This window comes from Nicotiana tabacum, chromosome 19 (assembly GCF_000715075.1).
Source record: "Nicotiana tabacum cultivar K326 chromosome 19, ASM71507v2, whole genome shotgun sequence".
Classification (NCBI taxonomy): domain Eukaryota; kingdom Viridiplantae; phylum Streptophyta; class Magnoliopsida; order Solanales; family Solanaceae; genus Nicotiana; species Nicotiana tabacum.
In genome coordinates this window covers 72,352,400-72,369,005 of record NC_134098.1, presented here as the reverse complement: position 1 = coordinate 72,369,005, position 16,606 = coordinate 72,352,400, and the positions used below count along the sequence as shown (strand labels likewise).

At 32.4% G+C, this 16,606-nt stretch overlaps 1 protein-coding gene and 1 long non-coding RNA gene across 3 annotated transcripts; both read right to left on the bottom strand.

Annotated features, from left to right (window-relative positions):
• Positions 1-2,669: 2,669 nt before the first annotated feature.
• On the bottom strand, positions 2,670-4,521 carry LOC142173240 (uncharacterized). The gene is made up of 2 exons (XR_012702766.1): positions 3,604-4,521; positions 2,670-3,324 (listed from the first exon to the last, which is right to left on the bottom strand). It is a non-coding gene; the product is annotated as an uncharacterized LOC142173240 (long non-coding RNA).
• Positions 4,522-7,296: 2,775 nt separating this feature from the next.
• Positions 7,297-14,979, bottom strand: LOC107797073 (F-box/WD-40 repeat-containing protein At3g52030-like). Of its 2 annotated transcripts, XM_075237983.1 has the most exons (9): positions 14,721-14,978; positions 14,390-14,590; positions 13,428-13,482; positions 12,289-12,387; positions 11,479-11,582; positions 10,926-11,015; positions 10,016-10,155; positions 9,334-9,418; positions 7,297-7,784 (listed from the first exon to the last, which is right to left on the bottom strand). In XM_075237983.1, exons 1-9 carry the CDS (start codon positions 14,897-14,899, stop codon positions 7,409-7,411), a joined length of 1,329 nt encoding a protein of 442 aa, XP_075094084.1. In that variant the 5' UTR covers positions 14,900-14,978; the 3' UTR covers positions 7,297-7,408. The 2 variants fall into 2 exon arrangements, with proteins under 2 accessions (XP_075094084.1, XP_075094085.1); XM_075237984.1 differs by lacking the exon at positions 12,289-12,387 and having other exon boundaries at positions 14,721-14,979.
• Between the last annotated feature and the right edge of the window lie 1,627 nt (positions 14,980-16,606).

The following is a 16,606-nucleotide window of genomic DNA, read 5'->3' as shown; positions in this document are numbered from 1 at the left end:
AACTAACCTTGGCCTTACACATCTATCTATCTATCTATCTATCTATCTATCTATCTATCTATCTATTTATATAGAATAGGAAAAGCAAATCAATGTGATGATATCAAGTGTCACAATAAAAATTCAACAAGTATCAAATTTTAGGACAAAATTAGTTACGTTAGTTAATATTAGTTACTCTTTTTTAATTTGAATTAAGAATAATTAAAATCGATATATTTTAAAGAAAACTATTATTAAAAAAACTTAATAAATAACTTCAATGTAGAGATATATAAAATGTTAAGACTAATTTATTTTTTTAGATGAGAAAGTATTTGAATAATAATTCATATGGTCATGCTATAACATCATGTAACTAAAAATATTATAATAGATAAAACTAAAGACAAAAAAATAAATTGAAATTAAAAATAATTAAATATCTATATATTTTTAATGAAACTATTATAATATATAAAAAAATATTATTTTAATGTAGATATATATAAAATGATAAGACTAATTTGTTTTTTGAGATGAAAATATTTTTGCATAATAATTCATATGGTCATGCTACATGGATAAGATCATCTAACTAAAAATATTATAATAGATAAAACTAAAGATAAAAATATAAACAATAGTTTCAAGAAATAAATAAAATATATAAAGATATAATTTAACTTATAATGTAGTCAGTTTAATTAAAAAAAATAAACTTTCATATTAAATACAAATGATATAACAGTTCAATTTAATTTTTTATTAAAATAATATAAAAATAGTAATTATTAAAATTATTACTAGTAGATTTATGACATATAATAAAAGAACTTCTCTGTTTAACCTTTGAACTAATTCAATACCGTCCATTTAGAAAAATAACACAATAATATTCGTATTATAGATAAACACTAAAAAAAATTAAAAATATTGTAAAACAAAAACTTATGTATAAAGAGGAGAATATATATAATGTGATTCTATCCACGCTTTAAATTTATTTGATAAAATTAAGTAAATAAATAATACTCGAAAATATTATTGATAAATTTAAATATCGACATAGTTTGAGAAAGTCATACAAGATAAAGTCAAGTTAAATTTCAAGGGTAATATAAAATTATATTCATTGTATTATATTAAAATAGTAATTTATTAAAAATTTATATGTTAATTTAATAATATTAAGTAATGGATACTACAATTAAATAAGCAAGGAACAAATAAATAAAATATAAATTTATGGGAAAATATAAAAATATAAGACTTATAATTAGAATTGTGATGAGAAAAGCCGTACATATACACATAACTAAAATCATAATAAACAAATAGTCATAAAGGAAGAATACTAAGGAAAACAAAAAAGAATTTCAATATAGCGTTAAAATATGTATATACTAATTAAATTTCTCATACATAAAATTTTAGTTAATAAATGGAATTCATAATTTCATAATGAAAAATATAAAAATATAAAGATACTATGTCACGACCCAAATCCTATGATAGGTCGCGATGGTGCCCAACGATGTGTTGGGCAAGCCAACAGTGATCCTCCAATTTAATTATCCATTTTAGTCTTTAAACTTAGAAAATTTTCATTTGATAAATAGAAATTTAACATAAAACTCATGGTAATTTAAGCACTGCTATACCAAAATAACGGGTATGAATAGTACATCAAGTAAAGTGATGATAACAATAAGTACAACTGTGAAAGTCCACTAGAAACCCCCAACCCCCGGTATCATAAGTGCATGAGAAATCTAGGGAACATTCAAATTACTACAACTACTGAAATGAAATAGACAGAAATAGTAAATAAGGTAGAGGGAGACTCCGGGTGCTGCAGATCGGAGCATGAAAGACAGCTCACTGCAAAGTCTCCGTGCAATGCGTCTATCCGCCCGTGTGACCACTGAAAGTACATGTCTCAGTACCTGCACAATCAATGCAGAAATATAGCATGAGTACATAAATCAACGTGTATCCAGTAAGTATATAGTATGAAAGAACGAAAAAAAATTACACAAATAAAATATCAGGGAGATCGAGGTCACAATTTGTATCGGTTAAATAAATTATCTAATTTTTTCAGTAATACACTCTCATAAAACCATATATTCTTCGTTTAATTGTTCACAAGTTTTGACATGCAGAGTAGCATCAATCAACTTAGCTCAGCAAAAAACCAACCACTTAGAGAGTGGCTTCAATCAACTTAGCTCGGCATAAAACCAAATGTGGTAGCATTAATTTCTCATTTTTTCCCAATTTTTTAGCACATGTAATATATTTGTATAACTTTTTAGCTCAAAGACAAAATATAAACAGTAGCGTCAAAAAGGGCTGTTCGTGCACATCAATAGAAATTTGGCAAACGGCCCTTTTTAGTAAGTTAGTCACTTTTTCAAAATTCGATCAATTAATTTTTTTGTTGAAGGAATATCTGGGACCTGGTGTTAGTTTAAAGATTTTGTAACTTTTTGTGGAGTAAACATGGTTGAAAAATTGTTCTTTTAAAAATGAAAACTGTATCGCGTGAAGATTGTTTTTCCATAGTCGAAGAATAAAAAATAGATCTGAACAAAAATGAACAAATAGACCAATTTGAAACCAAAAAAATAAATAAAGGAAGTTGTCTAATTTAACTGATATTTTAAAACTATCAATGTCACGACTTACTACCAAATTATTCAAATAGTTAAAACTAAAACTCAAACAGCCAAAAATACGCATACACGATTCTAGGTAAAAGAAAAAGTCTATGTAACATAGACATCAGGTGATTCTCGATTAATTTTACACTGGAAGAATAGGGCGTACGCGCACACGAAGAGAAAGGGTGTCGTAGACCAAAAATAGTTGGATAATGTTATAGTGGCTTGAAACAACACTATTACAAAGAAGTGCTACAGAACAATAACGAATACCCGGAATCTCGGGTAGTGTAATCCTTTTCATTTCCTGAATTTCCAAACTCTGATATACTTATCATTATGTGTAGTAACAACTTTCTCCATCCCAACAGCTAAACATGTGATTTGTGGCCGGGAAGCTCTTGGCATAAGATCAATTCGATCATCTTCAGAGAGCCTTTTCAGTTTCTTGCTCTCAATTTGGACAGTTCCAAATCTCTCTGTTGAACGATGTAAAACAGTGCGACTATCATCTATTATGCATCTCGAAATTACTTCACCAGTTACCTGGTCTACAATTCTTAACACACCATCGATTCCACCAACCACCAATGTTGAAGTGTCGTTTCTAAGGTGATGCATAGAATAAACAACATTAGGAGACACTCGTGTTTCCCATAGACTTCTGTTTGTCTTCCTGTATCAAGCATTTTCAGGATTGAAATTATCAAAACTAGAAATATCATGTAAAACTGCACAGGAAAACAAATTTCTCGAATCAGAGCAGATAGCAGCAAGCTGTTGCTAAGCAAATCCAATCATCATCTAAATCTATGATGAAAAGAGTCCACGTTCACATTTGAAGACGAGAAAGACAGAAGAAATCTCATATTAGCCCTTCACAAGCTATTCTTTTCACGTTTATGCATCAAGAAAGAAAGAGAGAAATTTCAATTAGGAAACAACCATCTCTTACAATGAAAGATGTTTTGGTGCATCACTTCAATCTCAGTCAAGAATGAATCTACTCCACCCACTGAATCAAATTTTGACACTGATATTTGGTTCACATTTTTTGAGTTATCTTCAGAAGGTCCAAAGTTCTCTCTTCAGCCTTGACTTTAGTGCCTAATCAAAACTGGACTTCCCTCTCTGTACTTTCGGTGAAGCCAATTTATGAGTCAGTATGAGTACCCTTGAAACAATTCTGCATCCTGGCACCCTCCCATTCTAAAAGATACTTTTCATTTCAAAGAGAACATTACTGGCCCTACTAGTCCTTTCCTACATAGTACATACTACTTTTTGCATTCAGAACAAAATTATAAGAAACATGCAATCTTGGCTTCTTTTGTAAAGAATCCTTCAGCAAGTTGTCTTGCTTCATTAGGTAACCAAGCCAATTTACTTTATCTTTCATCATGCTGATTGCTCAAGTTCTGTCTTTTGAAATGTATACATTATGATTGATGGAACCTTTCAACAACTTGGTCCTCCATTTTCAACAATAATTTTTCAAGAGAGCATTATCATTTAAAATTGGCCTCAGAACCACACGTTATACATGCCCAGTATTAATTTTATTCCATTCCATCTTAGACAGCAGTCAGTCAGAGAGAAATAGTAAGTTATTTTTTCCTTCTTTTTTCTCTTTCTTTCATTCTAGTCTCTCCACTTTTTTTCCTTTTTTCCATTTCCTTGTTTAGCTATTTAGCAATTTCCACCAATATCCATGACAATGCTATATTTGAAACCTCTGAGATCTTGTAAAAGGGCAGCCCGGTGCACAAAGCATCCCGCATTTACACAAGGTCTTGGGAAGGGCCGCACCCCAAGGAGTGTGATGTCGACAGCCTACCCTAATGCAAGCATTAGTGGCTGCTTCCACGGCTCAGAAATTATATAGAATAGGAAAAGCAAATCAATGTGATGATATCAAGTGTCACAATAAAAATTCAACAAGTATCAAATTTTAGGACAAAATTAGTTACGTTAGTTAATATTAGTTACTCTTTTTTAATTTGAATTAAGAATAATTAAAAATCGATATATTTTAAAGAAAACTATTATTAAAAAAACTTAATAAATAACTTCAATGTAGAGATATATAAAATGTTAAGACTAATTTATTTTTTTAGATGAGAAAGTATTTGAATAATAATTCATATGGTCATGCTATAACATCATGTAACTAAAAATATTATAATAGATAAAACTAAAGACAAAAAAATAAATTGAAATTAAAAATAATTAAATATCTATATATTTTTAATGAAACTATTATAATATATAAAAAAATATTATTTTAATGTAGATATATATAAAATGATAAGACTAATTTGTTTTTTGAGATGAAAATATTTTTGCATAATAATTCATATGGTCATGCTACATGGATAAGATCATCTAACTAAAAATATTATAATAGATAAAACTAAAGATAAAAATATAAACAATAGTTTCAAGAAATAAATAAAATATATAAAGATATAATTTAACTTATAATGTAGTCAGTTTAATTAAAAAAAATAAACTTTCATATTAAATACAAATGATATAACAGTTCAATTTAATTTTTTATTAAAATAATATAAAAATAGTAATTATTAAAATTATTACTAGTAGATTTATGACATATAATAAAAGAACTTCTCTGTTTAACCTTTGAACTAATTCAATACCGTCCATTTAGAAAAATAACACAATAATATTCGTATTATAGATAAACACTAAAAAAAATTAAAAATATTGTAAAACAAAAACTTATGTATAAAGAGGAGAATATATATAATGTGATTCTATCCACGCTTTAAATTTATTTGATAAAATTAAGTAAATAAATAATACTCGAAAATATTATTGATAAATTTAAATATCGACATAGTTTGAGAAAGTCATACAAGATAAAGTCAAGTTAAATTTCAAGGGTAATATAAAATTATATTCATTGTATTATATTAAAATAGTAATTTATTAAAAATTTATATGTTAATTTAATAATATTAAGTAATGGATACTACAATTAAATAAGCAAGGAACAAATAAATAAAATATAAATTTATGGGAAAATATAAAAATATAAGACTTATAATTAGAATTGTGATGAGAAAAGCCGTACATATACACATAACTAAAATCATAATAAACAAATAGTCATAAAGGAAGAATACTAAGGAAAACAAAAAAGAATTTCAATATAGCGTTAAAATATGTATATACTAATTAAATTTCTCATACATAAAATTTTAGTTAATAAATGGAATTCATAATTTCATAATGAAAAATATAAAAATATAAAGATACTATGTCACGACCCAAATCCTATGATAGGTCGCGATGGTGCCCAACGATGTGTTGGGCAAGCCAACAGTGATCCTCCAATTTAATTATCCATTTTAGTCTTTAAACTTAGAAAATTTTCATTTGATAAATAGAAATTTAACATAAAACTCATGGTAATTTAAGCACTGCTATACCAAAATAACGGGTATGAATAGTACATCAAGTAAAGTGATGATAACAATAAGTACAACTGTGAAAGTCCACTAGAAACCCCCAACCCCCGGTATCATAAGTGCATGAGAAATCTAGGGAACATTCAAATTACTACAACTACTGAAATGAAATAGACAGAAATAGTAAATAAGGTAGAGGGAGACTCCGGGTGCTGCAGATCGGAGCATGAAAGACAGCTCACTGCAAAGTCTCCGTGCAATGCGTCTATCCGCCCGTGTGACCACTGAAAGTACATGTCTCAGTACCTGCACAATCAATGCAGAAATATAGCATGAGTACATAAATCAACGTGTATCCAGTAAGTATATAGTATGAAAGAACGAAAAAAAATTACACAAATAAAATATCAGGGAGATCGAGGTCACAATTTGTATCGGTTAAATAAATTATCTAATTTTTTCAGTAATACACTCTCATAAAACCATATATTCTTCGTTTAATTGTTCACAAGTTTTGACATGCAGAGTAGCATCAATCAACTTAGCTCAGCAAAAAACCAACCACTTAGAGAGTGGCTTCAATCAACTTAGCTCGGCATAAAACCAAATGTGGTAGCATTAATTTCTCATTTTTTCCCAATTTTTTAGCACATGTAATATATTTGTATAACTTTTTAGCTCAAAGACAAAATATAAACAGTAGCGTCAAAAAGGGCTGTTCGTGCACATCAATAGAAATTTGGCAAACGGCCCTTTTTAGTAAGTTAGTCACTTTTTCAAAATTCGATCAATTAATTTTTTTGTTGAAGGAATATCTGGGACCTGGTGTTAGTTTAAAGATTTTGTAACTTTTTGTGGAGTAAACATGGTTGAAAAATTGTTCTTTTAAAAATGAAAACTGTATCGCGTGAAGATTGTTTTTCCATAGTCGAAGAATAAAAAATAGATCTGAACAAAAATGAACAAATAGACCAATTTGAAACCAAAAAAATAAATAAAGGAAGTTGTCTAATTTAACTGATATTTTAAAACTATCAATGTCACGACTTACTACCAAATTATTCAAATAGTTAAAACTAAAACTCAAACAGCCAAAAATACGCATACACGATTCTAGGTAAAAGAAAAAGTCTATGTAACATAGACATCAGGTGATTCTCGATTAATTTTACACTGGAAGAATAGGGCGTACGCGCACACGAAGAGAAAGGGTGTCGTAGACCAAAAATAGTTGGATAATGTTATAGTGGCTTGAAACAACACTATTACAAAGAAGTGCTACAGAACAATAACGAATACCCGGAATCTCGGGTAGTGTAATCCTTTTCATTTCCTGAATTTCCAAACTCTGATATACTTATCATTATGTGTAGTAACAACTTTCTCCATCCCAACAGCTAAACATGTGATTTGTGGCCGGGAAGCTCTTGGCATAAGATCAATTCGATCATCTTCAGAGAGCCTTTTCAGTTTCTTGCTCTCAATTTGGACAGTTCCAAATCTCTCTGTTGAACGATGTAAAACAGTGCGACTATCATCTATTATGCATCTCGAAATTACTTCACCAGTTACCTGGTCTACAATTCTTAACACACCATCGATTCCACCAACCACCAATGTTGAAGTGTCGTTTCTAAGGTGATGCATAGAATAAACAACATTAGGAGACACTCGTGTTTCCCATAGACTTCTGTTTGTCTTCCTGTATCAAGCATTTTCAGGATTGAAATTATCAAAACTAGAAATATCATGTAAAACTGCACAGGAAAACAAATTTCTCGAATCAGAGCAGATAGCAGCAAGCTGTTGCTAAGCAAATCCAATCATCATCTAAATCTATGATGAAAAGAGTCCACGTTCACATTTGAAGACGAGAAAGACAGAAGAAATCTCATATTAGCCCTTCACAAGCTATTCTTTTCACGTTTATGCATCAAGAAAGAAAGAGAGAAATTTCAATTAGGAAACAACCATCTCTTACAATGAAAGATGTTTTGGTGCATCACTTCAATCTCAGTCAAGAATGAATCTACTCCACCCACTGAATCAAATTTTGACACTGATATTTGGTTCACATTTTTTGAGTTATCTTCAGAAGGTCCAAAGTTCTCTCTTCAGCCTTGACTTTAGTGCCTAATCAAAACTGGACTTCCCTCTCTGTACTTTCGGTGAAGCCAATTTATGAGTCAGTATGAGTACCCTTGAAACAATTCTGCATCCTGGCACCCTCCCATTCTAAAAGATACTTTTCATTTCAAAGAGAACATTACTGGCCCTACTAGTCCTTTCCTACATAGTACATACTACTTTTTGCATTCAGAACAAAATTATAAGAAACATGCAATCTTGGCTTCTTTTGTAAAGAATCCTTCAGCAAGTTGTCTTGCTTCATTAGGTAACCAAGCCAATTTACTTTATCTTTCATCATGCTGATTGCTCAAGTTCTGTCTTTTGAAATGTATACATTATGATTGATGGAACCTTTCAACAACTTGGTCCTCCATTTTCAACAATAATTTTTCAAGAGAGCATTATCATTTAAAATTGGCCTCAGAACCACACGTTATACATGCCCAGTATTAATTTTATTCCATTCCATCTTAGACAGCAGTCAGTCAGAGAGAAATAGTAAGTTATTTTTTCCTTCTTTTTTCTCTTTCTTTCATTCTAGTCTCTCCACTTTTTTTCCTTTTTTCCATTTCCTTGTTTAGCTATTTAGCAATTTCCACCAATATCCATGACAATGCTATATTTGAAACCTCTGAGATCTTGTAAAAGGGCAGCCCGGTGCACAAAGCATCCCGCATTTACACAAGGTCTTGGGAAGGGCCGCACCCCAAGGAGTGTGATGTCGACAGCCTACCCTAATGCAAGCATTAGTGGCTGCTTCCACGGCTCAGAAATTTTGTACTGGTGCTAAAATGGCATTTACAACAACTCAAATTCCACAGAAACTAGAGTAAATATTTAGAAACTGAAGGATGCAATCTGGGGAGACTTATTCGAAGAGATTGAGCAACTTTTGTCATGCTCATCAAACATAAGCAGACTCGAAAGTTTTACGAATACGAGACATCCCTAATTAACCCTTAACAACTGCAGCAGCATATAAAAGGATTGACGAAGCTACTGTCTAAGGATCGAAAACTGACTCTAGCACAGAAAGCATGGAACAAGATGAGAAAGGCTGGGTTGCGTAAAAAAAAACACATGTAAGAATGTTGATTCATGTTTTAGTCATTTCAGCAAACCTGAGGTCCCAACAAGAGACATTTCCAGCAGTTGATCCAGCAAACACCATATAGGAGCTAGGGTTGAAACACAAAGTCTTGATCCCTGTCAGAAGAGATTCAGAAACGAAGAAAGAAAACAAATAAGAAATCAGATTACAAAGAGAAAAGCAATATTCCCAAAAAAAGACCAAACATAATATAATTGAGCTAGAGTCAGAGCATAAAGTCTTGATGCCTGTGGCAAGAGATAACAAAGCAGAGAAAGAAAAACAAATAAGAATTCAGATCAGAAAGAGAATCAAGATTCTAAAAGAAAGAACAAGATAATCTGTAAAAAACGTGTAAAGCATTTGCTCACTTGCAATCAAAGATTGACACTAGAAAGCCCTCGCAAGTGTGCTGATTAGAAGCCAGTTTGAAAAGCCTAAACCAGAATACTTTCTATATTAAGTCAAAAATAAAGCAATATACTTGGAAAATACGGTGGTTAACATCTTCTCCTCGAAATTAAAGGTTTTACATTACTCATCTCAAAAAAGAAAAAGGAAAAAGACTTAAAAAAAGGAAAACTGAAAAAGAGAACAAACTGCGCAGGCGTTCATGGGTATTAAGGCAAGAGAAATCAACGGCAAGGGGTGTAGAGGCATCGTTCTATAAGTTATCAGTGTATTGTGGATCTGACAAAATATATTTCACAAACCTGCAGAAAAGGTTGATCCAAGCAGAACAACTCGCTGATCAGAAGAAAGATCCGATAGTGATAGGGTGCCAAGAGAGGAACCACTAACAAGCAATTGGTCATCAGTAAAAGCTAAGCAAGTAACAGGCCCCTCATGCATCCTGCAAGAAATAGAACTAAACTAGTTACATATTAGTCTTGAATGTAATTTTTGGATTAAAAGAAGGTGAAGGAAAGGCATCAATTCTGAATTTCTGTTAGGGAGAGAGGAAGAAATCACCATTTGTTGGCATAATACCCTTAGTGCTGCAGATCTATTTAGAGGTTACAATGAGTTGCATTTAGAATATGTCTTCCCTCCATCCTGTAAAATATTGTCGTTCTTCCCCCCCCCCCCCCCCCTCTCCTCCTTTAATCCAGACTCCATTTTTTTTTAAATTAAGTAAATAAATTTTCATTAAAATTTGGGCCAAAACAAAAGCGCCCATATACAAGAAGTTTAATCCAGACTCCTTGAAGCTGATTTAACTATAATTAGCTGATATTGATATGATCCTTGAGTGAATTGATTGCTTATGCTAGTTTCCAATTTTGTTGATAAAAGACACTACACATTACAGAGAAGGTAAACATCAGCTTGACAGCTTCCTATCTCATTCTCCTTCCTAATTATTTCTTTTATAGGTTCTGAGCGCGGACAAAGAAGGGCAATCCTGCCAAAGGGAGTTCCTTAGGATATAAAATTACCAGACAGAAGCATAAATTTCATGTTCACTATAAAGCGATTATAACATAGATTAGCGTCCCAAAACAGCTTATTGTCTATGTGCACGTGTGCAAAGAGAGGCAATGAATGATCCAGGGGAAAACCGTTTTAACCTTTTTATATAGTGCACAAAGCATTTAAAGTAGGTATGAAACAGAATCATACTTTATTATTTGGGAACACTTTCTGCTGTATAGGTCAAATACACGAACCTTTCCATCATCACATCCAATCACAGCTTCCGGATCTACATAACTGGAAAGGAGGAATGAAACTATTATCAGCAAACGACAAGAAAAACATTCCATAAGCTCTAAGGACAACATAAGCAGCAGAGATTTGCAAACATGGAGCTACAACAGTAACGGAAACAGAGAGATTCAAGTAATTCAAAACTTTAAACTTGCATACTGGTCCTCTCACAAGCCTTTATCTTAATATCAAAGGGGTCTGAGGGAGTCTCACTTTAGCACCATTTCATCAAAATGAAGTCCCAATAAAATTTCAAACTGCTTTCTTCAGTTAACAAATGTTTGATTCTTCTCCATGTGGACGACATAGAAATCTTAGCCAAACTAGAACAATTAAAATACTGTAAAGTCAATTAACTTATCCAAAAAGATGATATAATTTAAATGACATTGGAATCGCCTCTTCCCACATTGCTGATGGAACTTTGAAGGGAAAGAAAAGATGAAAAACAAAAGAGGTTACACACCGCATACAGAGGCCCTTTGTAAATAAGTTCTCACGTGAGGAAAATACATTTCTTGTCTCCGTACGATTCCAGATGCATATACGGGTGCCAACCAAACCAACAACCTGTAGAAAAACATTTCCAATATCAAATACAAAATGTCTATGTCAGACTTGATTAATGAGGCCAAAAAAGATATACTCCATCTTGCAATTGGTGTCAAATGAGCAAATGTAGAAATGAGCCTAATGTGCACTTGTTTATGTCCTTGTCTTTTGCAACAGAAACTACAACCAGGACAAACCTGTATCACTCCTAGAGAATAAATGAGCTCTTTCTTATGAAATTTATGTCTTTGGGGCCAATTAAGGTAAAGCTTCATGAAAATGTGCAGTGCCTGTGGTTGCACAGTGTATTTTGATTGAGACCAATGCTGGAGGATTCCAAGACAAATGCACACAATTTTAGCTTGTAAAAAATAGTTCCTCACTTCCTCGGTATTGCAGAGTAAAATGATTCTGTGATAGTGTTAATTGACCTCAAAGGATTAACTCGCACTTCTTACTATTATATCGCACGCTGCTGTCTAATGAGGAAATCTTGTTTGACTCCTTTGCACTCTTTCTCCTCTTATTGTAACTGTGTTTAAAAGCGAAAAGCGCAAAAGAAAAAGTAACAAGATCCATAGGGCTTGAAGTGAAACGCACGATTCACTGAGGTGAAGAAGTGCACAATTACGAAAAATTAAATAAGATATATAAATTTAGTTTTATAATATAACTAATCTTACCATCCAATATACAATAAAAATGTATAATACCTTGAACTCACCTTGCCCTCGTCAAAATCAAAATCAATTAAAGGGGCTTTATCGACAAGGAAATATTCATCCAAACATTTGCAGCTTTCTGCTGACCAGAGACGCATGACCTGGATTACGAGGAATGTAGAATGTAAACTTAAAACCATGTCCTATTTTGATGTGAACAAGGCATGCAGAGACGTGTGGCCAATGGCAAAAGACAAGTCATGAATACCATATTTTTCTGGGAGAAAAATACAAGTAATGAATAACATGATACACGATAGCAATTATATTGGCAGTACTTAAGAGAAACAATGACACTTGTCAAAAATATCCAATTGATAACAACTAAAGAAACAGAACTACCTACTCATTTCTGAGAAATTAAACAAGAAAACATGATCAGGGATGTTCTACTGTTACACTTCATCCAAATATATTCCACAACAACCAACAATCATCTTCGCATCTTAGGCCTAATAATGTCTCTCCACCTAGCACCCATGGAGCTCCACGGCTGCTCAGCCTATGCATTGTACACTGGCTTTATTTTATAGTAAAGTCTTCTTGCCACGACGATTGATAGACAACAGAAGAGCAAAGACAAGCTATGGGACACTGCCAACCAAACATAAACCAATATGGGAATCTATCAAGTGCAGATAAAACAAGCATTTTGTATGATACAGGTTTCTTTTACCAGAATTTCAAATTAATTTCAACTTCAAAATTTAAGTATCTTAGAAAGAAAAAGAGAAATCATGGAGGATATTTAAGTGCTGCATAAGGTCCACAAAAGGAGGAGGATTAAGGATTTGATGAAACGAAGAGAGGCAGTTCCAATGAAATCATAAGGATTCACATGTATTATTACAATAAATCTCATGTAATAACTATGAGTGCAGAACTTTCCATGATTAAGCACTTTAATCAATCTAACCAGAAGCATGCCATCTTCACCATGCTTCCACATCAACAACTTCTGATCACTAAGCAAGGTTCACAAGCTACCTCCAAGAGCTTACTGGGAGGAAATGGATAGTATACATGATTTTCCTAGTAGATAATGTAGTAGTATGACTTTGCGCTTTCCAGCCAAAGGAAAGAAGCCAGTATGAAATTCTTATTAACTCCTAAAATTCTTAACAGAAAAAAGCGACCCTACCTTGTCACCCACACCGGTAAGGACTTTTCCCATCTTCATTCTGCACTGATTAACCCTAGTAGGAATTGAAGTTAGAGAAAAGATCAAATTTCACAATATGTAGGCTTAATGCATAATTAGAAACAGGTATTATTATGGTGGAAAATCTTCGTTAACATCAGGAGGAAGTTGAAGTTCATTTGGTATTTCTGGGAAATGTGAAAGAAAATGATTTGAGAGAGAGAGAGAGACTGTTCTTAGCTTTTCCTCGTCTTTCCATATTCAATACTTTTATCTTGTACATTAGGAGCTAATTTTATTTTGTATATCCAGGGATTTGAATATGAATATCATATTAATACTGGAAGAGGAGAGGCTAGTGCACTAGGAGGGTTGAACTGCTTATATTACTAAAACTCTATAAGGGTGACTATAAGGGGACCTATTCTTCCATTTGGGGATTCTGCTTATATCTAGGAAGTCAATGTAATATGGCAATAGGAGTCAGGACAGTGGACTCGATCAAAACGGAGAGGATTTAATGCGTGTGATGAGATTGTCAGTGATAGAAATTGAATTCTAAGTCGCTGACAAATACCATTGACAGCCCAATGTTTATGCCATATGATACTGAATCATGTGAATGATAAACTGATGATTCTACAATAACAAAAGCAACGACCCTAGAAAGTGTACATTTTTAATGCAAGATTTTCATGTTAAGGAATATTACAATCTCTATATGTAAAGATGCAGAAGCTGCTTATATTTTTTGAGGTATTATTCGTTTTGTTTAATTAAGAGAGCTATTTTTCGAACTTAATAAGTGTCTTCTTCTGTTTCTACATAATGTCTCTGTGCCAGTGTGTGTATGAGAGAGAGAACTATGTTTCTTAAAAAAAGCACTAAATCCATGGAATATTTAAATAGTCTGATCATAGTTACAGCTTACGATCATGAATAATGGGTATTGTAATGCTTACCCAACTGAATGACCTTTCCATTGATTAACACTAGCTGGAGCTCTTTGTAAAGCCAATGCGTGTCGTTCCATAGCTAGTTGCTCTGCTTGTTCACTCAATGATCTCTGAGAGGAAGAAGCGTCCTGGAGGCCATTAGGATCATTATACCGTTGCTTGCAGTATTCTGTTTGATTTAATTTTAATTTATTTATGGCTTTTCTCCTTCACAGGATAAAGCAAGGGCAATACAAAGAAGACAGTCAGTAATTGGCTGAAGCAATGCTACATAGCTGAAGAAATTATATTCAATTGGCTGTTAGTAGGTCAAAGGTGTGGAAATTTGAGGTGGTACCAAGAAGTGGAAACGGCGGAGCAGCGAATAAGCTGGAATAAGTCGAGAAAGGAGAAGATGATGCACAGGACGTCATGGCTGAGGGATTCTGCTGTTGTTTTCTTCTTTTTCTTCTTCGCGGTTGCCGTGCCCGCCGTGAACGGCTGCCGGGGACTTGACGTCGTTGCACTTGGGTCCATTTTTTTCCAGGGAAGGAAGAACAGGAACAAGAAGCCTTTTTAAGAATCTTACACAAACGTCACAAAAAAAGTTCCAATTTATCAAACTCTACACCGTACACTTAACAAAACTAGTCAAATAAGTATAAAAATTAAAAACCAAAAGAAATAAGGTTATTTTTTTTCATGAATCACACACAAAATCTACTTTCATATTTTTAAACTACGATGCAAAACGAAAAGGAATTTTTATGGATAAGGTAGCAAATAAGGTAATAAAATACAAAAAAAAAAAATTATAAAATTTTAAAAATCAAAATTTTTTTTCAATGGGTATGGTTGAAATTCATTGAAAACATATAAATGAGTCAATATACAAAATTTGAGTAAAATTGGAGGTGATTTGGACTGATTTGGTATCAAAAGTTAAAATCGAGTTCAAAAATTTCTTTTGCGACACATATATCACGTATGTATCTCACACGCAGGTATACATGTGATAGACATTTGATACAAATATGATACATATCTGATACACAAGTGATACGCATATCATTTTTTTCATGTTCATCTTCTAATTCGAACTTTCAATTCAAACCACCTCAAAACTCCACCAAATCATCACAAAACTGAGATTCAAGCTCCTTAACCTATTCTAATAACAGTCACTCAAAAAGAAAGCAAAAGTTGACTTATTTTGGCTACAAATAGTTAATTGGCTAATATTAGTAATATTCTATAAATTAATCAATTTTTATAATAGGCTACTTATAAATTGACATAACTGGTATTTTCACTTTTTTCTTTTTGGGCCAACAGAAGCCTTTTAAGTTGAGGCTCATTAGTTAGGCCCACGAGGGGGGAAAAATCAGAATAGTCAGATTTACAGCTGATAATTGAAAAATAGCCATAATTTCAAAAGATTGAAATTTAACTTTTTTTTCATGTAAAGATAAAATTTAAATAAAAATACCCTTTAAAATTCAGAAAAATTCACATATTATGGTGGAACTTTCGTGCTAAAATAATACTTCCTCCATTTCAATTTAGATGAGATAGTTTGACTCGGTACGGAGTTTAAGAAGAAGAAAAAAAGACTTTTGAAACTTGTGGTTTAAAAGTTTAAGGGGTAAAAGTTTCATGAGACCGTGGTATTTTTGTGGTTATAAAAGCTTTTCATTAAAGGTAAAATGCGTGAAATAAAGAGTTTATAGTTGAATTATTTCCAAATTTAAAAATATGTCATTTATTTTGAAACAGACTAAAAACAAAAGTACCTCAGACGAGCTATTTCATGAGCATGCCTCAATTATACCAAAACAACCTTCGGCTAACTCAACCATTGAAGTTAGTTATAAAAATTGCTCAACACCATATAAAGAATCAAAGTGCCCAATCTCTGTCCAATGTGGGAAACCAACAACTTATAAACGAGAGACTGCAGATTCATGTTGGAAGTCTACTTCTCTCATTCTTGTCTCATGCCATAGACCTTTTAAGTAAGAAATCTATTTCTTCTATTGTTTATCTCTCAAAAGTGGCGACGACATCATACACTATTCCACAATAAATTAAGTGTGCTCGAGATATTCTTGGTCATCTTCACTTTATGGATTCCAAGCTTGTTTTTTTAATTATTCATATCAAGTTTCTTGGTGTTGACTTTCACTTGTTCCAAAGCATGCATGTTGCTTAAGAGGCTCCATACTCATTTGATATTAGTTTATA

Bases quoted from the DNA above. Each gene is read 5' to 3' on its own strand.
- LOC107797073 (XM_075237983.1), bottom strand. From the start codon at position 14,899: ATGGACCCAAGTGCAACGACGTCAAGTCCCCGGCAGCCGTTCACGGCG. The intron at 11,583-12,288 runs GTGAGTTCAAGG...GTTTTTCTACAG, and splicing joins TTGATTTTGACGAGGGCAAG to GTTGTTGGTTTGGTTGGCAC. The intron at 9,419-10,015 runs GTTTGTGAAATA...CTCTTCTGACAG, and splicing joins TGGATCAACCTTTTCTGCAG to GGATCAAGACTTTGTGTTTC.